This window comes from Vidua macroura, chromosome Z (assembly GCF_024509145.1).
Source record: "Vidua macroura isolate BioBank_ID:100142 chromosome Z, ASM2450914v1, whole genome shotgun sequence".
In the NCBI taxonomy this organism is placed as follows: Eukaryota; Metazoa; Chordata; class Aves; order Passeriformes; family Viduidae; genus Vidua; species Vidua macroura.
In genome coordinates, this window is record NC_071611.1 from 30,041,913 (window position 1) to 30,067,687 (window position 25,775).

The window sequence follows — 25,775 nt, forward strand, 5'->3', positions numbered from 1 at the left end:
ATGCAGGCAGACAGCATCCATCTACAATGCTATCATCATTATTCTGACTACTTTATCCTCTATCTGTTCAATGTATTTCTATCTCAGATTTATGCAAAAGCTTTAGAAATAACACTTTTAGGCACAGTGTACTAAATGTCTCAGTCATTTTTAATTTCTGCACTTGATTACACCAAAATCACTGTCAAATTAAGTATCATATTTGCAATTTAAATTATTCTAATCTCTTCTTTTAGCCCACATTTCTGTATCAAATTACTGTTGGAGACTTACCCTTAGTTGGTGAAATTCCTGTGACTGCACAGCTCTTACAGAATGCAATTCCACTTTAGTAGTATACAAAGGCCTCACTTAAGTTATTCAGTTATGATAGATGATAATACGATCCAATTGAGTGTATTTCCTATTTAACTCTCCTGTTCAAACTACACTATTTATCTGTTTTAAAATCTATTTAAGGAAACCATTAATTAAGATGTTATTTCTATTGTGCAATTACATTTTCTTAAAGTTGTCAGTACTCAAAAGAATAACTAATATAATATCTCTGTTTATCTCATATGAAACAGAAGGTATTTTAGAGAAATATTTAAAATTAGCTTGTTAACTTTTCCATGTATTAAAAATATGAATGGGAAAAGAAGATTTGCTTTCCTTCATGAACAGCAATTCCACTTTACCATTAACTTATCCTTGACCAAACACAGCATACCATATAGAGAGCAATACCATAAGCAATGTTTATGAAACAATTGGGAATTCTGTTGATTATTTTATTGGAAAAAAATACAGTGCAATACAAGGGCAAACTAATCTGGAGCAATTTTCATCAGCTTAAAACCCAAAAGTGCTGCAGTTATGAGGTTTCTTTCTTTTTGTATAAGAACTGAAAAGCTATGGTTGGTAGTATTATTAAAGATAATTCTACATTCCTCATGGAAAATCTCATATGAAAGAAGAGTCACATGTAGATAAGCAAATATATTTGGCTTAGTGAATCAGTTCAGGAAAAAAAGGAAAAAAGAGGAAATGCTTGAGTTTCTCTAGCAGCCTTGCACTGTTCATAAAGTCAAAATTAGTTAACCAGATAAATTTTGTTTATAATCTAGACCTCCTAACAGCCATTTTTTATTCCTCATATCCCAATTTACTTCTGGGGTCTGATTTTATCTAGCATCTCTAATGAGTGATTTACTGGCTAAGGTTATATCTGTGGTATTAGAATGATATTGTGGAAGAGGTTTTGTCACAATGAAAGCTGGAATCATACGAAAAGAACTTCTAGATTCTCAGTGAACACTAGACCTGATGGATATAAAAGTGAAAGAGTGTATGCATTTCTAACACAGCTACAGAATTTCTTCTTTGACAATGCAGTATTGTACTGCAGTATTTGACAATGCACTCCTATATAGAGGTGGTTATTTTCATGTTCAAATTTGCAAGATTTCATTGCTTTCTAAGCACAGTGATCATATCCCTTTTCACTCCAGTCAGTCTACTCATGTACCCACCCTATTCCTTTTCCCATTCTTTATATTTGACTTCTGAAATTATAAGATCTAATTAGGCTATTAGGTTCTTAATTAACAGAAAATTAATCTAAGTGCCCTCTTTATCCCTTCAGATCTCAGTTGTATCAGGGTTTGCCTTTGCAATGGAATCTAATATGGTGACAGAAGACTTTTGCTGTCACTATTCTCAGTATTTTATGCCTGTTAAGTTCCTAGTAGCATCCTGAGCCAGAGAACACAAGCAATTATATAAACCAAATCTGGAACTTTAGGTGTTGCCAAGCACAATTTAGATATAAGCCCAAATAAATAGTCCAGGAAGAAAATACTATTTATTTGCACTTGAAAGCACACAAACCTTTCTTTTTTATTGAAATAAAAAGCATGAATTTTTATTGAAATAAAAAGTCAGAAGAGACACATGGCAGCCACCCTTTTATTTAGGAATGCAAAGACAAAGTTTCAGACAGCTTTGTGGTTTGTGTATCTTATTAACTAGATCTAACCATGTTCCCATTTAGTGTGGGACTTTTAGGCTATGTATTCAAAATTACCTTTGTTGAAGAATATGGCAATTTTTCAGGTGGCACAATACTGAAACTGTGTGACCTCTCCAGATCTTTTTTTTATTTCTAATTATTTATGCTTTGTACAATGCTTAGCATTGTGAAACATATTTGTGAAAGGCATAATATGTATAAGACTACAAGACAGAAAGGAACTACATCACATACATAATATATATTAAAATAAACATATTTAAAATAAATATGGGTGTTAATAATCCCAGCATTAACACCCATACTACATTAACTCCTGTTAGAGAAAATAAATAGTCATCTTAGTTTTTCCTACCAACAGTTTCTTCTCTGAGTAATACCAAAGATAATCTACAAGTCCTCAAATTTCTCAAGTCTTCTATTTTTGATAGCCAGGAACATTTCTTGATATTTTCAGTATCCAACTGTGACATTACTTGACACGATTTTATAAATGGAGTTCCAGAATTTATCAAATTTCACCTTTACAAAGGCCTGGGTAGACTTATAAAAGGAATATAAAATGGCCTGTTTTATTTTTTCCACATACTTTTAGAAGCAATCTGCTCTTACAAACAGGAAAAGTACTGCTAGCTAGACTCAGCACTATGAAAAGTATATACAAGTAACTAAGTAAATGTACATGAGCTCTGGTGAAGACAACAGGGAAATATGGGTAAGCAGTGAATCCTGCATTTAGGTGGTCTAACTTAAATTTGTTCAGTTCATGATCAGTTAATCATGAAAATGTTTAGTGTTAAAGTCGCAAGAAGGGGACTAAGTTTTCTTCATATTATAAAGAGAAAATTAAATGAAAACACCCATACCCATTACTCCATTTCGTATGCATTATGTATGGAATAATACATATTATTCAAAACTTTTTGTTTGACTTCTTTCATAAAAGACTCATTTCTCTAATTTTTTTTGAGAGGTCTTTATTGACCACACTCAGAACTAGCACCTTTTTTCCTAGAGTAATTTTCCTTATTCCACAATGCAGACAGAAATTTTTCTAAGGAGGAAGTTACATAAAATTATCCTGATAATGTTCACAGAATTAAAGATTCAAAAAGAAGTGAAAAGTTACATACACAATTGTCTTTTTACACTTTGCAATTTATCTTTAGATTCAGAGCACTGTGTATTAATCACCCATGAGAACTAAACTTATCTCTACTTTAAGAATCATCCATCTGTTTGCCAATGGCCTGTATTAATCAAAGTCTTATTTTCAAATATTACACTTGAGATTGAATGACATTTAGGCAAAAATTAAAAACCTTACCTTCAAAAACTCTGAATGCTTTCTTGCAGCTTGGTAGAGGCCATTTAGCAGAATTGGATTTTTGAAAATTTTCCATTAGATTCAAGTATTCCATAGGGAAAAAAGATCTGGTAGAGTTATTCAGATCTACAATAATTAAGGGGAAAGAATACATACATCAATGCTCTAAATAAAGCATAATAATAATTAGCATAATAATTTGCATAAATTAATGCAAAATAAAAATGCCATAGCTACTGTGTAATTCTTCTTCTAACACCTATTTTTTAAAATCACACTTACCCAACCATTTCCATATGTAGTAAGAGCAAATTGTAAACATTCTGCTTCTTTGGAAAAAAAAATTAGAAAAGATGATGTCACGATGATAATTTCTGGCAAAATGATGTATTTAAGAAATCAAGCTATTTAACTTCCAAAACTATTATGATCTCTATGAATAAAAATTATATCCATAAAAATGAGTGTGGTATTCTCAGCTTTTTGGTTAGCATCAACATTCAGTAATAGTCAGCAATGTAAAGGAAGGGGAAGAGCCTGAAATTTTTTTGAGATTTTAAGATACTTGGATTAACAGGAAGTTAATCCTGTTAAGTAATTAATCCTGTTAATTAATTATTTTATACGTTGTTAAGAAAACATTTGTAGGATGATTCATGACACATTGGAGAAGTTGTCACTATGTACTAATCTCAAGAAATCAATATCTTCTCAGGGTATAATCTGGGGAGATATCTACATAATTGCAGCTTAAAACTGCCAAACTAATCTATCCATAGAAATCCAATGGAAAACTAAAAACAACAATATTTTCCTACCATAGAATTCATCTACTGATAACAAACAGGCTTGCTAAGCTAGTACTTAGGAAAAACTTCAATCCCCTGCTCATCAAACCCATGCACAATTTGTGTCTCCAAACCAAGATGGCTCCAGATAAATATGAAGAGTAGCTGGTACCATAATTCTTTCTGTATCTTCAAAGTAAGAAAAGACATTCACCGGTTTTTTGAGAAGGCTTTGTTTTATTACTTCATGTGGTCCAATGTAATGAAACATGCTTTTCTAGTAATAAATACTTTATGAAAGGATAAAATCTTTTTGTCTGGCAAATTTAAGAAAGTTAAGCTTTTTTGTGAGCAGCTCCAAAAAGAAAAAAAAAAAAATTCTCTTGCTTCCAGTAGCTTTTTCTGTGTAAGATGAAGACATTAACAGATTTGAAGTAAAAACCCCATGCTAGTCTGATTCTAAAAATTATTCTTTATTTCACCATGTCACAATGCAGGTGAAATGAAGCTACAAAATGCATGAAGAGCCCAGAATCTTCAAATCCTCTATCTCATTATGTGAAAATAGAGCTACTGTACATATAAAATGCTGTCACTAAATGAAAAAAGGCCTTTTTCTCTCTTGAAAGTAAAATGAACAAATTGTGTATTTTTCACTATTTTTTTATGTTTATGAAAGAGCTTTATATGCTACTGAACATATTTGGATTAAGTACTATTCAGATTCAAGCTTCTGATGAGCCTCTGCTTGCCTCTCACAGCATAGACAGAATATTTTATTTTCCTGCTACAGACCACAGAAATCAACACAGTTCTTTCAATTTTATTAAAATTTAAATACTGAAACCTCTGGTGAGGCATCTAATTCCTGTTTCTCAGAAAAGGCAGTGGTGACAAGTCTTACTGACTTTTACAAGGCTGCTTGGCTAGGCTTTTCAATGAAAGATCCCCTCAGGCTGGCCAGGTCACCCGTCCCTCTGTACGTACATGACTCTCTTTCCCTGCCACATGCCTGGACCTCCCTTGCACAACCACTACCCTCAATCTGCATTTCTCCAAAGTAGTGGATTTATTGCACATACGTGTCGGATCTGGCCCTTCTTGCAAACAACATAAATGAAACTTTATATGAATGGAAGTGTCGAAGATCTTGCCCTGTAAGTGAAGCATGTAGAAGATACTTGGTAACTTAGAAAGTTACTTGGTGGAATCAGCTCAAGAGCTGTTTTGTTAGGCATGTCCTGGGCATGCTGTCATCTGATCAGATGTGAGTTTATCCTGATGGGAGAAGGGCTTATAAGAAAGCCTTTAAGAAAGATAAGAATGCATAGTAAGCACCATCAGAGCAACCTATCTGGACTGGAACTCACGCTTAAGGGATCCTGTAAAAAAGGCTCTGTTGACCAAGGCAACTGGCCAGAGTAATTACCCTCGTGAGTCTTTGTAGCTCTCAGTTAAACACTGTTTTTCTCCATAATTGATGGATAATTGACCTCTTAGCCCTTTTTTTTCCCCCACACTTTACATGTATCCTTCTTTTGCAGTTATGTTCAGTCTGCAAAACTGTACAAGCTAAAAAGTGAACTTCTGAATATATCCTTAAATGTTTTTTCTTTTTGAATTATTTTTGTAAAATAAACACACATACACAAAAGGAAAGCTGCAGAAAGCATAAAAAAAATAATGAGGGAAATAAGACATCCAAATTGCAGCATTAGAGAAGTATGTAAAGACTACAAGCAACTTTGCTTTGCTGCCTGCACAAACCTATAGCAGCAGTAAATTTTAAAAGGCTTAAGAACTCTTCAGAGTGGAAAAAAAATAAATTACTATGCTTTACATTGCTCTGGCACCATTAATCTTCTTAATGATTTTACTAATTTCTCTAAGGATATGATAGTATCATCAATATCCCTTAGTTCATTTAAAAGTTGTTCAGTATGTTATGCACTGGAAAATTTCAAAATCTTTTTCTTAATATATATAATAAAACAAAGCTAAATTACTGTACATATTTTTGAATATATTGCTAAGTCAAGCACATATTGCTATATACTGAATGGCAAATAGCTGCAGATCTCGCTCATCTGAAGTTGATAATACAAAACATATTATATACTGTTATGGTCCACTATTTATGGTCCACTATTTATTTATATAGTCCACTCTATTTACAAATCTATGACACCATATTTCCTCCTTAGGCATATAAATCCTTTTCCTCAAAAAAGCTACATACCTATTTAATATTTTAAAAGAGTGGGTAAGGTTGAAGGGGTTGTCTTGAGAACAGCTAGTCCAACCTGCTCAAGCAGGGTCAGCTGCACAGGTGCCCAGAACCATGTCCAGCTGGGTTTTGATGGGTGCTCCATGGTCTCTTTGACCAGCCTGTTTGACACCCTCACATGAAAAAAAAAGTGCTTTCTTGTGTTCAGATGGGATCTCATGTGTTTCAATTTGTGCTGAATGCCTCTTGTGCTGGCAGTGAGCACCACTCAGAAGAATCTGGCTCCTTCTTCTTCATTCTCTCCCACCAGGCATTTTTATGCATTGTATGTTAAGTACTTAAAGGCTACAAATAATCCTAGTAATATTTCACTTAGACAACTGTAAGATGTTGAAAAGTTTTGAAAATACATTTTAGGAAGCATCTTTATTCTCCTTTTGTGCTCTCCCAGTAGTAATTTTCTGCAGCAAATCTGCTAAATTGCTTTTTAAAAATTTAAATATCCCTAGAAAAACCTAACTATCAGTGAAACACACTTCATCTCTACATCAAATTGAAGGGAGCATCAAACATTAGGGAAATGAAATAAGAACAGCTTGAAATCTCTATACAGCAGACAGGCAGGGGGTTGTGAGTGCTCAGGCTGCAGCTTTCCACCTGTTTTTTCTGCTGCAGTGCATCAGTGCAGAGATAGCCAGTCTCTATTCCTGGCAACCAGCAGCTGCTCAATGAATCATCTTGGGGCAATAGGTTCATCTGAAAAATGCCTCCTTCCCACCCAAATGAGTTCTTATTTATCCCAGTCAGTTCCTCAAACTGACCTGCCATCAAATCATATGAAGCTAGGCCTGTACAAAAGCAGCGTCTGTGCACAACCAGAAACAGAAGGTGGACAGCTCTGCTGATCAATGTGAAGCGATACTTCAGTCTGCATCCCTAACCTGTCATCACCACAGCACTCACAACAGCTTAAAGAGGATCTCTGCAAGATCTCTGTAGCATCTAAAATGAAACAAACATTCCTGCATGGCTGAGTCATTTCCATTAGTTTGTGAACTGTCTATGTACAGTTTTAAGTGCTGTAAATGACCTAACTCCAGATACCATAGTGCAATTCTACCAATGGTACTTGAATCTACCATATAAGCTTTGGACATAAAAGACTGACTCACACTGTTCCAGATATTCTATCTTCAGGACTACTTACCCTCTTCTATTTCTATACCAAATCTGACACCAAATACTCCCTACACACCATATTTTTCTACTGTTAAGAGTAAGGAACACTAGAGATGAGGGTATAAGAGGCCAGGACAGTAGAATTTAAGAAGATTATCAAGGGTTCTGCCAGCCTTTATTTTCACTTGTGTCCAAATTTAATGTCACAAATGAAAAGAGCTTTTTTTTTTTTGTGTGTACCATTAAATGAGCAATTTAAAAAATACTTTTCCAGTAGGATAGTTTGAGAAATGCTTATTATGTTTGGAGCTTATTATTCAGGAAGAAGAAATAAAAGAAATCTACCAGAATTCTACCAAAAACCAAAATGATCAGAATCTCATTTGTAAAATGAAAAGTTTATAAAAATTTATATGCCCCAAATAGCTTCTTGACATTGAAGAGAACCTGCATGGAATGTTCTTAGGAGGAATGGAAATGCAAAGAAATGGAAAGAAAATCTCACAGTGGATTAACATTACCAAAATTTGCTCTGAATGCATACAAGAAGAAAAGTACAAATCTTTTTTATGTGTAGAAACTTTCATTTCTATACCTGTTTGGAAAAAGACTCTGGCAATTGTAGTGCGACACAGTGGACATGGAGTGCTGGCTGGATTGTCTTTGGCAAGCATCCTTAAGCAAGGCTCACAAAAGATATGATGGCATGGATAGCACATGTAAGGGTTGAAATAAACATCCAGGCACACAGCACAGAGATAGCTTTCTTTATCTCCTCTGAGTTCATGCTCATCATTTGTATGCAGGTTATCATTTGCAGGCTGCAAGAAGAAAAAGAGAACATATTTTCCCATTCAGCTCATAACTATTTTTGATAAACCAACTGTCCAGAAGATAGTTTTCAGTAATGCTTAAGAAGACAGTACACACAGATGATATTCTTAAATTTAATACAGGTTACTTTTAACAAGATGATGAAACATAAAACACGAATGTCAGAAAAAGTCCTCTGTGGGAAAGACGAAAAATCACAAGACAGTAAAAGAAGGAAGGAACAAAACCAAAAAGGCTGAGTAAAACTGTATTATGTATAATCAGATTTCTTCTTTTAAAATTAAATTTTACAGTTTATATGTATCTACATTACAAAAAGGTAGAAACATAGAAAGGTGTGTCTTGAATGGGACCTTAAAGATCATCTAGATCCTACCCTCCAGCCATGTGCAGGATACCTTTCTCTAGACTGGGCTGATCAGAGTTCCATCCAACCTGGCCTTGAACATTTCCAATAACAGCGCATCCACATCTTCTCTGGTCAAACTGTTCCAGTGCCTCACCACCCTCACAGTAAAGAATTTTTACCTAATATAAAATCTAAACTTACCCTATTGCAGTCTGAAGTCATGTTCCCTTGTTCTATCTCTACATGCCCTTGTAAATTGTCTCTCTCCATCTTGTAGGGTCCTTTCAGGTACTAAATGGCCACAATTACATCACACTTAAGCCTTCTCTTTTCCAACCAAATACTCAACAAACAAACTTTGAAAAAACCAAATACTCAGTCTTTCCACATAAGAGGAAAGACTGAGTGTTTCCATTCCTCCAGTTATTTTTCTGGCCCTCGTTGGAACCTACTCCAGCAGGTCCCTGTCCTTCCTGTGCTGGGACCCCAGAGCTGATGCAGCACTGCAGGTGGGGTCTCAGCAGAGCAGAGCAGAGCAGAGGGGCAGAATCCCCTCCCTGGCCCTGCTGCCCACACTGCTCTGGATGCAGCCCAGGACACGTGTGGCTTTCTGGGCTGTGAGTGCTCAAGGCTGGGTCATGTCCAGCCTCTCATCCCCCAGCACCCCCAATTCCTTCTGGGCAGGGCTCTTGATTCCTTCATGCCTCAGCTTGTACTGGTATCAGGGCTGAATCCAACTAGTGCACATTTCACTTGGTCTTATTAAACCCTCATGAGATTCCTGTACACCCACTTTTTGAGCTTGTCCATGCTCCTCTGGATGGCATCCCATCCTTCAGGTGTGAAAATACCTTTACTTTGCCAAGAAAGGAAAACAAAATAAAAATCTCTAAAAATAAACTGTGAATTTTTCTGCCTTTGAAAAGTAATTTGTGAAGGCCATGTTCCAGCAAAAATGAGTTCAAAACAAGTCACAACTTTATTACTACAAAGCACAATATAAACCTTAGAGTAGAAAGTCTAGGAACTCCTACCATCTTTAGTAACTGCTTGCCTTTGTCAGCACATGTGCTCCAAATTTCTTTGCACTGCTATATTTGCAGGAAGACATAGTTGGACTTCCCAAATGGTGCTCATTCCATATGAATGTAACAACTTGTGTGCATTGCCATGTTCCAGCTTTGCTCCTGTAAGATGACTAAACCTTTCCAAGTAATCTGAAGATCTGTTACTAATGGCACCCTGGGTTTTTGGCTGTCATGATTTAGGAATGATACTCTTCAGTTTAGTGCTCCCACTGAGACTCTCCAAACCATGTGCCACTCAACCTGCTCCCCTTCCCCTCTGTGGAGGGCTGGAGAGGAAAACTGGAGGCACTAAAGGTGAAGATCACAGATTGAGATAAGAATATGAACAGTAACAGCAACAACACTAAAGGCAGAGAGTATAAGCAAAACATGATTATTGCTCACTATGGAAACACCTGACAACAGATAAATACTCCACTGCTACCTCTGGATCAGAACCAGCACCATCTGACTGCCCCCTCCAGCTCGGAACCGATGTTATCCAACTGCTCCCTCCAGCTCAGAACCTGCACCATGCTTACTCAGCTGGAAGGAAGCCCTTCTCTTTGGAAGAGACTCCCTTCCCCTGACCCCAGCAATGACATAAGGTAGAACAGAACAATCCTTGTAGGTCTTAGCCATGCCCCCTCCTGACTACTGCAGAAGTTAACCCTATCCTGATTGGAATGGGGATATTGGCTTAAAGAAACAACCAATCTTTTCATCCTTATGGGAGACACTCAGGAGAAATTTACTATGCTCTGCCTCTTCTATCCATCTTTGTTTCTGTTTCTGGTTTTCTCTTTCACAGCTCACAGATCCCAATATACTCCAATAACCAAGAGATCCACCATGAAAAACCAAGACAGGAGCATATCAAGACACTGCTGAGTGTCAAAACTCTTCTCTCATCACCCTTAGTCTAAACTCTCAATCCTTGCCTTCCCTGTGCAGCTGTGGTGGGAAGTGACAGACAAGCTTTGGTGGGTACCTGGAATCCAGCCAGGGTCAATGCAACACCCTATGTATTACAGAGGTCACTTTTGACACTCATAGGCCATGACAGACCACTACTGCCTGACACTGGTACCAAAAGTTAATGACAATTGTTAATATTGTTGTTATGTAAATATGGAAAGCTCTAGATGTTTCAGAGAAGATTACATTTATGGCTTATACTGGTTTGGATTGCTGTGTCTCTCATTCCTCCCAAAGCATATCTCTCCTATGGGAGATACAGAACTCTGCAAATAGTGAGTAAGTTCTTAACAGTATGGGTATTGTGGATTGCATTAAAAATACAGAGCAGAAGGATTTAGCCAGGATTTAGCAGTTCTGGACAAACACTTGTCCTGCCATTTTACCTTAGCCTTTGCATTGCAATTTACAGGATATTATGTGGCAAGAGGGCTTGTAAATTCTGAGCTGCTGTGCCAAGAAGTCATGGAGATAGTTACGGTTTACCAGTGTGTTCAATCACAAGCTCTTGTACAACCATGAATGTCAGTAACTGTGTCTCTCTTACCTTAGAACTTACTGCTCCAGTTTGATTTTCTCCACTTGACAGGGCCGCAGAAAACTTTGGCATGTACTGAAATTTACTACAGAGGCAACTGGGATGTACTGTTAAGCAGGAAGCATAAGTCTGGCTGCACTAACACCCAAAGAAGCTAGTCACAGACAGGAACAGCTTGGGACCATTACTTCCAGTTCCATGCTGTAGGAAAGGTTCTTAAAGCAACACTAAATACTAGAGCATTACAACTATCAGTAAAACGGTTTAACTCAGACTATCTCTACACTTACAGCACAGAAAACCCACATCAGAACAGAATGGCGAAGGGTAACAGAATTGATTACAACTAAGTAATTCTAGAATGACGGAAGCTTCATAACAACATTTATTTGGAAAAAAAGTGGAAAATAATTTGGCAGATAAAGTGAGGAAAGTAATCTCAGGTAATTACATGACCAGTGACTTCAGCAGAAATCAGGAAACACTAATACATTGTGAAAGTGCCCTCCAACACTGCCACATGGGTTTGGCAGTGCTGAGTTAGTGTTTGAACTTGATGATCTTAAAGGTCTTTTCCAACCTAAATGACTCTAATGATCCTATGCAATGTCAAAAACATAATTAAAATCTAGCACAAAAACAAAATACAGGAAACAGAAAGCTTTTGCTAACTGGTTTTGATGAGAACTGTCTGGAAAGAAAATACACCTTGTGTCCAGAGGAGCTAACTGCAAGATAAATGTCTTTCATATGGCAATTAAGTGACTAAGAGAGCTAGAGGCAAAACTGCTGAGGACTCACAGGTAACAGTTGGTTCTGAGACAGGTTGTAATCATGGTAAGATGCACAGACAGAAGTATCTCAGAACCAATTGCAAATAGAAAGATCAAAATTATTTTAATGTACAAACAAGATCTAGTTAGGAGTAATTTTCTTAGTGAAGAGACATCTTTTCTACAGCGGTGCCCCTTTTTGAAAGATCTGTGTAGGCACATGGCATTATTCAGTACTGCAATGCTAAAACCAGAGCAATTTCCTTATGCAAGAAGCTAATGCACAATAATTTTAAAAGTAATTATTTTTTTGATTTGCAATTAAGTGGTACTTATATATACTACTTGAGCCAGGGCTTTACTGCATGAAAACTTTATGAGCATAAACAAAATAGTTTTCTTACAGGATTGTAGTATGAACAAAATTGAGAAAGGACATGTAAACATCAATGTCAGTGAAAGACTGTCAAACAATAACAGAAAAGGCTTGAAAGCAAAATATTAGTCCTAAGAAATGAAGGAAAGGTAAGAGCCTTTCATCTTCCCACACTGATTGGGAACTGCTAATACGGCTTGGACAGTAACCCCTGCTATAGTGGGATAGCTGAACGATATTAACAAAAGAAAAGAGAGGAACAGTGAATCAACTTCTGCTTGAGAAGCCTATAAAGAATGTTAAGTAACAAGGAGTCTAGTACAGCAGTAGTTGAGAAGGGGAATGAAGATATAAAATATGGATACTGGAGCTTGTGAGAAGTCACTGCTACTGGACTACAGGAAAGTAGTTGATTCAGTTTCACATTCCGAAAGAATACACACACCACTGGATATCTAATGTATGGTTTACCTGTAATCATGTGGAAGACCTAGACCAAGTGGTCATACACACAGAGTAAAACCTGGAAGTATAATCAAAACAGTGGCAAAACCAAATAAGGCACATATGACATTTGACAAAGATACCACATTATGAAAAAAAAAAATCAACCTGAAAAACTCATATAGCTCATTTTAAAATGATCTATTCAGAATGCTTTGTAAGCGCAAAAATGTCCACAGTTGAAAGGAATGATGACTGAGCACAGATCAGTTATGTATTTCACATGATCATCTTGCAAAGAAAACTGCCTGTAGAATGACTTGCAGCTCTGTTGCATCCTGGGTTTCGGTTCAGGTTAGGGCTTCTGATATATGTTAATTAGCCAGTTCTGTGTACCCTTGTGACCCCCATGTTCCCCCTCACGGGGGTCCGCTCCGGGTCACCTGCCATTGGAGCTTACCCATGTCACTCCTGTTCACTCCTGAGAGTTGTGTCACTCCTGAGAGTTACCCCGTCCATGCAACCCTGTTCGCCCCAGAGCCCTGTGTCCGCCCCTGTTGCGTCTCCGTTGGTTACTGCAGTCCACGTCACTCCCCCCTTGTCTGTCCCCACTGGGCAAGGGGGGCTTCCGCCCCCATCGACCCGCCCACTATAAAACTCCATGTGCCCTTGGTCCTGGTGCCATTTTGTCCACACGGCACTAGGGAGCGGCCGCGGTTCTCCATCACAGTTCCATGCGACAATAAAAGCTCTCCAGCCAACCGTGCGGACAGACTGGACATTCCTTCCCTCTTTGTCTCGCCCTAGCGCTGGCCACAGAGCACGGCCAGCCCCACCGCCAATGCGTGGAACACAGCAGCGCCCGGGACACGCAGCGCCCCGGTCCTGCTGAGAAACAGCGCCATTAGCTAGGCTCTCCGGAGCTGCCCGGGACAGGAGAAAACAACGCAACGCCGCACAGCTCTAAACCACACTTTAAGTCTTCAATTATAATGCAGAATTGGAATCATACACTTCAGGTCTGAAAAAGTGAGAAAGAATGAATATTGATATAGTTTTATATAAAAACAGAACAAAAAGAAAAAAATGCTTCTTAGTTGTTGCTGGACAAAAATATCAGTAGCTTTACATTGTTCCACAACAACTTTAGAACCTCTTAGTCAATTGCAAACAAAACTGGCACAAGGGTTATTACATCAGGTACATTACTTCATGAAAATTTTTTAAAATTGACAGGTATATTGGGTACAGGGACTGAAATGACTGTTGTTATGAGAAAATCTTTAAGTGTTCTGTTGCTTCAAACAGAATTTTTCTAGTGTGGTGTTATATTTTAGTTAAATGGTATGCTCTGTCTCACCCCTCGAAAATGCATGGTTTATTCCAAGCCTGTGATCCTCCCCTGAAGTATCACGTGTCTCTAATCCCATTGGCCCAATCTTATTCCACGCCCATTTTGAATCTCCCTGTTAAGTGTGCTGGGGGGACAGGGCTCTCTCTCTTAGCTGGCTCTCCTGGCCCGTGCTTTCTCAGCCCCTCTCTCCCCTTTTCCCCCCCTCACCCCTCAGAAACCATGCTGCTCCCAGGGGTAGGACCCCAAATAAACCCTTATCTAATGAGCACCCTCAGAAGCCGTGTGGAGTCTCCTTGCCTGCCTGTTGCTACCAGCAAACTCACAGATTAGGGGGCCCCCCGGGGACACCCCGAAGGGTCCCCCCAAACGTGCAGCAGCAATCTAGACTTATTTCTGTAGAACAAACTAGTAACTTTTAATGGCGTTTTCAAAAGTAAACTCAGGAAAAAAAATCCAATATTAAAATGTAGAAAAACCCTACCAAAAAATGCAAAAAATGTTGCTAGCTATACTAGCAGAAGTTCTTCCAAATCAGGCCATAAGGTATGCCAGGGTTTGTATGCCTTTGAACACTCTGTTTCAGTTGACTGGCATAATAAATACAAAAGGACATATTTTCAGGTATTTGGCAAAACTAAGCTTGAAACATAAAAATCATAATACGGTAGAGAGATCAATGCCCACGGCTTAAACATCTTTACAAATCAGTAATTGAGTCTAAATTCCCTGCACTCTAAATTTCTCCCCAAACATTTCAGAAAAGCTCAAAGCAAGCGAAAAACTTCAAAGCAGAGCCAAGCTGCCTAAGCAGCTCTGTGGAGCTACCTATTGCCATGTCCTTCATTTAGAATCACAGAACCATAGGATGAGTCAGGTTGGGAGGGACCACAGAGGTTCAATTCAATCAACCTCCCTACTCCAGCAAGGAGTAGGATTGTTTCCAGGCAGTTCTTGAGTGTCTCCAGTGAGGGAGACTCACAACCTTTCCAGACAGCCTGTTCCAGTGCTTGCTCCCCTGCACAGTGAAGAAGTTCTTTCTCACGTTCAGGTGGAACTTGTGCATGAGTTCCTGCCCAAGCTCTAGTCCCATTACTCAGCACCTCTGAGAAGAGCCTGTATCCATCCTATTGACACCTTCCTGTCAGACACTTGTGTACATTGATAAGGCTCCTTCTCAGTCATCTCTCTGAGGCTGAACAGGACCAGTTCCCCAACCCTTCCTTGAAAAGAGAGATGCTCCAGCTCTTTAATCATCTTTGTAACCCTCTATCAGACCCACTCCAGGAGCTCCATGTCTCTGTTGTCCTGAGGAACCCAGAACTGGACACAGCACTCCAGGTGAGGCTTCACCAGGGCTGAGTAAAGGGGCAGAATCACCTTTCATGACCTGCTGGCAATGCTTTTCCTAATGCACCCAGGATGGTCTTAGGCACTGCTGGCTCATTCAGACTCTCTCTGCTGCATTTGGGACTGATAAATTGCTCTAGGGGAAAAAACTGAAAGAAATTTTGTTCATTATTCTTGTAAAGGAATTTCTTTCTAGAGCTAAGAAGCTAACAGTGGGTTTTGTTTAATTGCGTGTTGGGTTATTTTGGTTGTATTTTTGTTGTCAGGTTTTTTTTGGGAGGGGGAAGTTGTTTAGGTTTAATTGGTTGGTTGGTTGGTTTTTTATTCACCCTCATTTAGAAGTTGGCTTAGACATGGAAGTTGTTAATTTGATAAATACAGGTTGGATGGAGTTCTGAGTGACCCAGTCTAGTGAGCAGCATCCCTGTCCATGGAAAAGGGTTGGAAGTAGATGATCTTTCAGGTCCCTTCCAACCCAAAGCATGCTATGATCTTGAGTGATTAAGTGCACTGCAGACCAAGGCTTCTAAGGCAACTACTGAGAGGACACATATACCTTAAGAAAGAAAAGAATTATAAAATGCCTGAGACACAGCAAGTTAACCAATTTGTCTCAATTAAATATTTTTACTTTGTCAGGAGACGAAGACTTATTTTGTGAATTACACAGTAATTTCACAAAAGAGTGAAAAAAGTGGGAAAAAAACCTCAAAAAAAAAAAAAAAGTGGGAAGAAAATGACCTAGAAACTTTTCTTTTTATTTGTGTACCTCACAGAAAAAAGAATAATGACTATTTTAATTTATTGCTGATTCATATTGTTTTAATCAAGTTGAAACAGGCCACACAAAATTGAATGTATCTTGTGCTAGACACTGTACATAAGTATTATGCACTTATCCCCTTTCTTTTCAAGCATCTTATATAATATACTTCAGTTTCTTATTATGACAGGTTTGAAATTATTTAAGCATTTTTTGTTATGCAATTTGGTTAATCTCTGCACTTCCTTCTATGGAGCACCAGCCTTTAGGCTTTTGAAATACACATCTAAACTGGCAGCTCTACATATATCCTGGCAGCTCAGCATACCATTTTGGAAGTTACTCTAAGAAGAATCATATTTAAGGAACATCTGTAAACATAGCTTTTATGAAAATATCTTGAAGATGCCTGTAACTACTTTATAGACTTATAATAAGATTTTATTCTCATTAAAGTAATTCAATTATAAAGAAGAATTGAGACAGGTGACTGGAATAAATATTACTCAAAATTCTTGCACCACAATCATATAAACACTTTAATATTATAATCACCCTTAACTAGTATATAAGAAATCAGTGCCATGTTACAAGCTTATCTTTTTGTATTTTGCATTTCATAAAACACATACATAGCTTATACAGGCATGTAAGAAGATTATGTCAGCTTTATAGTTAAGTAGCAAATTAATCTTTCCACCAGAAATAAACATCCAGGCACAGCTATTAGTGTCACTAGATCTAAGAATAAAGCAAATATTAACAATTATTCATCTTTATTGTAACCACTATTTCAAACAAAAATAAGCAAAATTCATTCCCAGAGGCCTGCAGAAACTTCTGTGAATCTCACAGAGCCTTGATATGATGCCTCAGTGATAGATAAAAGGATCTGTTGGCCCTTCTGGTGTGAATTCCATGTAGAGAAAACTTCTTCTTTTTTAACAACTTATTTTCTTTTTTTTTACAGAAGTTGTATGTTTAAAAAACATATTGGAACTGGAAGGTCAAATTAGAGTCCCAAAGAAGTAAATAAAAGTTTTTTGTTAGTTAGAGCAAAACAATTGCTATCTACACCTGAAGTCCCCCTCTCTAGTACAGTTGGTGCGACTCCTCTCTAGTACAAACCTGTAGTTGTTCTGGTTCCTGGTAAAAAGATATAGTCCTGTCAATTTATATACACACTGAGATGAAGAATCAAAAAATATTTTGGCTTTAGTTTTAATTTTTTACCTGCAAAAACAGATCTTTTTTTTAATTTTAGCAAAAAGATTTGCAGCACTGAAATAACAGACAAGTGCTTATTTTTTAATTCTTTCTCTAGGATTTCAGTGAAAGTATACACTATTACTTTTAGGGAAAATGCTCATAACAAAACATCTGTAAAAGCATATCTTGAACAGTGCTGCTACATTTTGGCAGCTTTGCCTAAGTATAGTACAGGAAAGAATGCATTTGAAATGCTTCTGGTCATTCAGTATAAATTTAAGTCAAATTACAGTGATGCAGGACACAATCTGAGGTAACAGCATACAACAGACACTTAGTGAAGAATTCTGACTCTTACCATTTACAGAGGTCTCTTCCCCATCACTATCCAGCAGAAAGTGGAGTAGGCAACATGGAAGAGTTATGGTCAGATGTGGAGGTTCTTTCCAGTTCTAAACAGCACTTATAAACTACTTATAACTCAATGTCACTCCCTTTGTGGAACACTGCTTTCCAAAACAGTAAGATAAATGTACAGATTTTTAGTTTCCTACCAGTCTCAATGCTCCTGGCATTTGCCTGCTCCAAGGTAAGGTTCTTTCTACTCATAAAGTCTACAGTAACTACAAAGATTTCTCTACTAGCAATTAGCAAAAGATCAACATAATGAGAATTACACAGTTTTTGGCTGGTAGATACAGTTACAGAAGACTTACCATTGTGACAGAAAGAGTTCAGAGTTTGCTGAACTAACTGTCAGAACAAGCTTTTTCAAAAATGTCTTCAAATTATTTTTTAACAAATTCCTCAGTATTATTATGTAGCCACAACCATCCTTTCAGTCATCAGCTATGGTGGTTACCTGATCACTCAAATTTTATTAATATAATAATAACATATTTCCAACACAGGTCTCTGCTTTTATTTTTATTCACCAGGATGTGCATTATGGTACAACCAACTCTGACCCTTCTTTTGGACGCCTGTGGAAGGTGATATCCTTCTTTCTGGGGTGGGTGACCAATGCGCACCTTAGATTGAGCGTGCTGTTCACCCCTAAATCAAAAGTTATCAATCTGCAAGTATCCTCTGTTTCCACAAGTGAGGTATAGTTTGTGAGATATCATATTAAAAGAAAGATTCACCTAGTGAGATTAATTGCTTTAAAATAAGATGCCCTAAAATTAGGAACCTGAAGCTGTATTTAGACAATTAAAGGACTGTCCCAGTTTTCAAAGAGTTTCCTTATCTGGCTGGAGCAATTGGGTGATTATCTTTCTTAGAAAAATCAGACCACCTATTTAAAGTGTGTTGGCTAAGTTTTTAAAAACCAATTTAAATATTGATTTCTTAAATAGACTCCATCACAAAACAGTGTTTAGAGTACAGCATTCAACTGTTCTGAAAGAAAATTAAGACAAGCAAAGGGTTCCAAAAAAGAATATATAAGAGAAACTTGGGTAAAGGTAATCAGATTGCATCACTGTTTCTTTTTTTTTAATATCTACTAAGATGACTATGGAATAACCCTAGATTCATCAGAATCAAATATTTTATTTTAATTCACTTCTTATACAGTTCAAGATGACTTGAAAAATTCATATATAGTTATCCCTTAAAATGCAAACAAATCACCAAAATATACAACAAGTATCTGTTTCTACTTAGAAAAAAAAAATCTAGAAAATTACATTAGATTTTCCATTACTACAAACTTACAAGAAGTACAAATCTGTTTGATTTCCTACAGAAGCTGTATTGCCTTTTTGGAGATTTTCTCAAAGTTGTAAACAATATTTTTAAAAGTAAAATATTATTTAAGATTAAGACTCTAAGAGCCATCAATAACAAGACTTTTATCTCCATTTTCATAACATGATTATCTGACTCAGTAAAACTTGCAGTTTGTAATCCATCTGTAGTAAACATTGAAATGCTAGATTAAAACAACAAACAACCAAAATACAAAAGTGTATTTCAGATGTTCTCATGCAGCAATAGAAAAAAAAAAAGTCCCTTTTGTTTTTTCTTTTCATGCAAACCTTGGAGACTGACATTGAAATTTGATCCTGAGCTATTGGAGAAAATAATCCAGGTAGACCTGCAGTAATAAAGTGCAGCCTAAATGTTTTGTATATTGTTTTCTTCTGACAAATAATATCCAGATGTTCAGTTTGATTAATCCTTGTCTCCTCAACTCTTAATCTTTATGATACTTGGTCAGAAAATTTATCAGAAGTATTATTGTATATATTGTGGTTCTGTATTGGCAGCAGTCAGCAATAAGCAGTACTTTCTTTCCTTGGTATTGTATTTGGTCATATTCAAAGTCATCCAAATTGTGCAAAAGCTTATTTTCCTCAAATGTAAACTGTAAGATGCCACAATCTGAAAGTGCTAAACATTGATGAATTCAATTGTCAGTATTCTGGTACCTGAATAAATTCACTTTCCAGACACTTAAATTAAGCTGCTGTTATCTCTTCTGTCTGATAAACAGGGCAGAAATTATTGCTAACTTTTTATTTCATAGAATAAGTGAACAATTTTGTATGCATACATATTTCTGTAATTATTAGAAATTTCATATACATGTCTATAAACATCTCATGCAGAGCAAACTACATTCCCTGAACAGCTACCGAACCACTGTCACTCTATTTTATGCAAGGCATAAATTTTCTTTGTTGTATAAGCAAGATATTGCACCCTACTTCATTTTCCCCAGATGTTATTTATGAAGAGAGTGAGGCTATTTTAAATTTTAGTGCGTCATCCTTCCTCATGAGCCTTCCTACAAAAGCCTTGAGGGGTCTGAATAATGACCTCTGAAGATTTAAATCTCTTCTCTTTGCTACAGTGTAGATTTTTCTTCTTGTGAAGTATCTCACAGTCTTTCAGAAACTGATTATGAAAATCCACCCTCCCAAAAAAAAAAAAAAAACCAACAAACAAAACCAAACAAACAAAACAAAACAAAACAAAACAAAAAAACCCAAACCAAACCGAATCAAACCAAACCAAACCAAAACCAAAATCCAAAAACTCACAACCAAAAACCAAAAACCCACAACCAAAAATGGAATGTGTAAAGCTTTTCTTTGGAATTGCAGGATGCTAAAATAGAAAAATCAAGCTGAACATCTGCTATTTCACATTTCTCTGCCTGGATTAAAAAATGAGGATACAACTACAAATCTTGTTGCAACACACCAACAGAAAAGTGAATCTTAGTAGCTACTATATACCTTTCAACAATGTTACCACAAAATATGATTTGCTTTAGATGAAGGCAAAATTCTTGTTTGAGGGTTAAAATTTTTCAAAAAGGAGACCAGAAAAAACCCCATAAACATAATCATCTTCATAACCATCATCATAAGTATGGTCATCTTCTCATGTCTAAAATGAATCTGAACTTTTGTATTTAGCTCAGCACTGGTAAATTTTATCTAAAAAGCTTAACTGCTCATGCAACAAATTGCTATCTACATTCATTAAAATTCTCAAAATACATGGACTTACTGAAGTGAATTCATCGCCCTACTATTTCACATATTTGACCCAACTTGGATACATGACGTAATGAATACTTGGATCCGACTATGATAGCCAACATGCAAAATAATCAATCATCAAAATACAAGGCATCTCAAAATTTTTACTGCTGACATCCTAAAAATACTTGCAAGACTGACATCAAGAAGATATAAAAGAGTTTGGAAATTTGTAGATATACAAAGAAACTAGAACACACATCTTACAATGTTTTAATGTGAAGAGCAGTTCAAAATATATTCAAGAAAATAAAAAAAGAACACCAGGAAAGGTTATTTCAGACTTATTGTTCTACATGGCGTAAAATAAACTGCAATTTATTTTTGTGGCAAATTACTGTACTATAGTTTGATATTAGAATATCTATTCCCTTTCTGAAAATTGCAAGAGATTTCTAACACTGCCTACTACTATCAACATATTAGGTAAAGATTATTTCATTTTTAATTATCTATACTGACATAAGGCAAAGACACTACTTCATACTTTGCATGTAGTATAACAGTGAGGGGAAAAACGGAATTACTGTAAAAATAATCCTATCAGACTGAGCTAGGGGACCTCACCCAATAGCCTCCCTCACATTCCTAGGACTCTCCAGTGAGGTCTTAGAAACTTTCTGATGTTAACTAGTAATTTTCATCTCCTTAATGTAGGCAGCATGCTATGTCCTAGTTTAGCAGGACAGAGAAAGTATTTTCTAATGAGGAAACATAACAGGCAAAGACAAAAGACACAATACAGTGAAGCACACAAAGCAAACCAATGTCATTTAATTTGATTGTGCTGGATTGGTTGCCTCCTTAATGTAAGTTTGTAGCTGACAAACTGTGAGCATTTTTAGATGTATTATTTATGTCAGTTCTTCAGGTGAAAGCAGGGCATATTTGGAGCAACAAAGCTCACTTTTACACTGTTAAAAGCCTGCCAATCTTACAAAGAATAAAACTTGTTCAGCTACAAACTTTTCATTTTATGACTTTCATAGTGCACTTCATGCAAGGGTAGCACTTAATTTTGGATCTTAAAGGACACAAGCTAAAGCCTTTAAGCAGAAGATGTAACATAAAGCCTTTGGGAAGGGTACAACCAGAACAAATTCTTAGAGTGCATGACAAATTCAAATATTCTAGCACCTAAAATTCCGTTGCTAAAAATGAGTTTTAGTACTTATTCTACAGATACACCTTCAAAAGTAATAAAATTTAAGTGACAGAGACAACCTGAAAGAAAAACTCAGTGATGCGAGCTCTGTCCTGCTTAAGCCTGAGTGCAGTCTTAGTTCTGAAGTCCATCAATGTCAACTTTAGTTTAACCGTGATCATTTAGTGGATACACAGTGTATGAAACAGACTCAGGAAGTGGAGAGGCTGCTGGGAAGAAAATGCAGAGAAAAGCTGGAAGGTGTGTCAAAAAATGAACCAAATACAGAAATAAAAATATTTCCTCATACATAATATAAAGACATATGGCATGGATACATGTCTGTGCTTTGTATCTGTGGCCAAAACAGTGCTGATAGCACACCTGTGTTTTGGCTATTGCTTCATTCCTTGGACTACCCGTACCACTGAGCATCATACTCAGCAATACATGCTCAGGGAGATGAGGAGGAAGGGGTGAATGTTTGTGGTTATATTTCTCTGTGCAAGCAACCATTACATGTGCTGAAGCCCTGATTCCTAGGAAGCAGTTGGACATCTAATTGCTGATAGAAAGGAGTGAATAAACTCCTCTTTTTGCTCTGCTTGCACACAGAGCTTTTACCTTGCCTGTTAAATTGTCACTATTTTGATCCGTGAGCATTCTCACCTTCCTTCCATTTGCCCCCACCAGAACGGCCCCCCTATTTGCCTTTGCAAGAGAGATGAGTGAGCAAGGGGCTCGATCGGTGAGTGTTTGGCTCTTGCTGGGGTCAGCCTATCACAGTCCTGAAGGAACTGAGCAGATATTACTAAGTGTTTAATTATTCTTCCAAACACTGTATCTTGACAGGAATAAAGAGGCATACATAAATAATTTTATTAAAAACAAACAAATAATCCCTGCCAAAACAACAACCAAACCAAACAAAACAAAACACCCAAGTAACTTGTTCCATAATGATAGATGACAATTGTACAATAAAAATAAGAAACCATTATAATACTAGGTTAAATGATGTACACAAGTTTCTAATAGCTCTTCAGCCTTCACAGTTCATTCACGCTGCTCCTTACTTTACTGTATGTAAACTTTGAGTTTCAACAGTTATTTTTTCAATGCCAGAAAAGACCAATTCATATTAAGTGCTTTAAAACATTATGTAAAAAGATCTTGTCAAAAGCCCAAACCAATTCTATAATATAATAAAACCCAGTGAAATCTTACTTCTATGATTCTTATAAAATCCATTACCATAAGCCCCCCAAACTAAGAGGAAGGAAATCAATGACAGATAACATTGGAAAGGAGATGATGAACTTGACCCTAGGTCTGTACTACATACCTGCTTTCACTAGTAGTATGTATGTACTACATACCTGCTTTCACTTTCACCTGTATTCTTCCTAGCACCAAATCTAGTCACTAAGATACTCCTGAGATTGCAAAGATAACACATCAACACAGAATCTGATAAATTAATGTCAAAATATGGTGCCTGCCTTGTCTCTAGGTGTTGTAGATTTCCAATGACTGGTGACTTTCTGAGTGTCTAAAAGTGGTACAAACAAAAATTTAAATAAAATACTGTAAACAATACATCACTGCCTTGGTAGCAATGACACTTTGAAAAGAAAGGACCACAGACATCGCCCTTGACAAAGAATATGACTTTGTTCTCATTTTTCCCAGGAAGAACATTTATTTTTCTGTGTTTACAACAAAAGCACATAATCTGACAATCAAAATGATACAGTTTTCTAGGTCTGTATTTCAAAATGACAATCTTGCTGAAGTTTAAAAGGTATACACACTAACATCAAACAGATGCAGGTGGCTCATTTCTCTCTTTACACTCATTTATAGAAAAAATACCATCATTTAGCTCTCCACTTGTATCAAATGAGATTACTTTATAATGGGAAAAAATACTTTATAATGAAAAAAGTTACTTTTAATGGAAAAATACCATCAAGTATTATTTTATAAAATGTGTAGCTGTACGTATAATAAAAATGGTCATATGGCTATCTGGTATAATTTCTTGTTCTAGAGCTGCAATTCTTTTAAGAATTCAAAGGTTAACAAGATTCTTAGAAGAACTATGACTCATTTCAGTTAAAAATTACAACAATTTTTACAAGGCATAAAAAATCCAGAAAAATCCTCAGAGAACACAGGCTCTCCCAGGTTTGAGTATAGCTGTTTTAACTTCAGTTTTCAGTATAGCAAAACAAATGTATGTTACCATTAGAAACTATCCTTATAGAGAACTACTGTCTACGTTCCTAGACAGTTAAATGTGACTTTGTTTTACCCAATCGACAAAGGTTATTTGCAAATTAAAGCTTTAAATAAAATTATTTACTCCAAAGATATTTGCAACAGTAACCCAGCAAATAATGAATCTCTTAAAACGTAAAATCTATTACCTGAATGAGAGCCTCTTAAACACTTCTGATAATATGCATTTTTAGTTTTAGATTATAAAGGTTTTGAGCATACTGATTTATGAGTATCAAAATTAGATATTCACTTAAAACTTTCAAAGACAGATAACAGTTCTGTGAAAGCATATATTGTAATTTATAGCATAATAAATTAAAAACTATTTTACCTGTAAAATGAAACTAAATTAATAATTCAGACTGTTCCACATTACCACAATCAATGTATCATCTTTACTGCATCTGAGAAAATACTACATAAAATTACGATCTTCCAAATTGTAGATGATTTGTGGTTTACACCAGGCAAATACTTATATACATACATACAAAAGAAAATTCTCGCAACTGGGTAAGATGATCATTCTATCAATGTTGGGGTTTTTCATCATTTTCATCTCTTGAAATACCCCAGGATTCCTAGTGCTCCAATGAAGTACCTACACTGTATTCAATACTCTCAAAGAAAATACTGCCTGGAAAATGTGACATGCTTAGTTTTGCAACAGTTCAAACTTAAATTTGAATTAGCATACCCTGGTCTTCCAGCCTCACCATAGCATGTCATTGTTCTCACACCAGTCTCTAAAAATTTTTCTCCAGCTGTAATCTCACTGAAATAACCACTGGTCTTCAGAGCAGAGCTACTAAGTTGATCAGAGGGCTGGAGCATCTCTCCTTTGAGGACAGTCTCAGACAGCTGGAGCTGTTCATCCTGGAGGAAAGGCTCCAGGGAGACCTCATAGCACCTTTCAGAACCTGAAGTGACCTACAAGAAAGATAGGGAGGAACTTTTTATCAGAGCATACTGTGAGAGAACGAGGAAGAATGGCTATAGTACAAAAGACGGTCGATTTAGATCAGATATTTGGCAGAAATTGTTTACTGTGGGGGAAGTGAGGCACTGGCATAGGTTGCCCAGAAAAGCTGTAACTGTCCTATCCCTGGAAGTGTTCAAGGCCAGGTTGGACAGGGTTCTGAGCAACCTGGTCTAATGGAAAGTGCTCTGCCAATGGCAGTGGGATTGGAAATATATGCCTTTTAAGGTCTTTTCTAAACC

At 36.6% G+C, this 25,775-nt stretch overlaps 1 protein-coding gene across 6 annotated transcripts in view; it reads right to left on the reverse strand.

Moving 5' to 3' along the window:
• The window catches only part of RNF180 (ring finger protein 180), a 74,083-nt gene that overhangs the window by 22,861 nt on the left and 25,447 nt on the right, over positions 1–25,775 (reverse strand). For 5 of the 6 annotated variants that reach the window (XM_054003516.1, XM_054003514.1, XM_054003515.1 and 2 more), the window contains exons 5-6: positions 8,131–8,356; positions 3,342–3,467 (exon numbers count right to left, since the gene is read on the reverse strand). In XM_054003516.1, the coding sequence (XP_053859491.1) occupies positions 3,342–3,467; positions 8,131–8,356 (352 nt within the window). Of the gene's footprint in view, positions 1–3,341; positions 3,468–8,130; positions 8,357–23,962; positions 25,485–25,775 lie in introns of those variants that run through there. The other variant, XM_054003519.1, reaches the window with a different exon arrangement.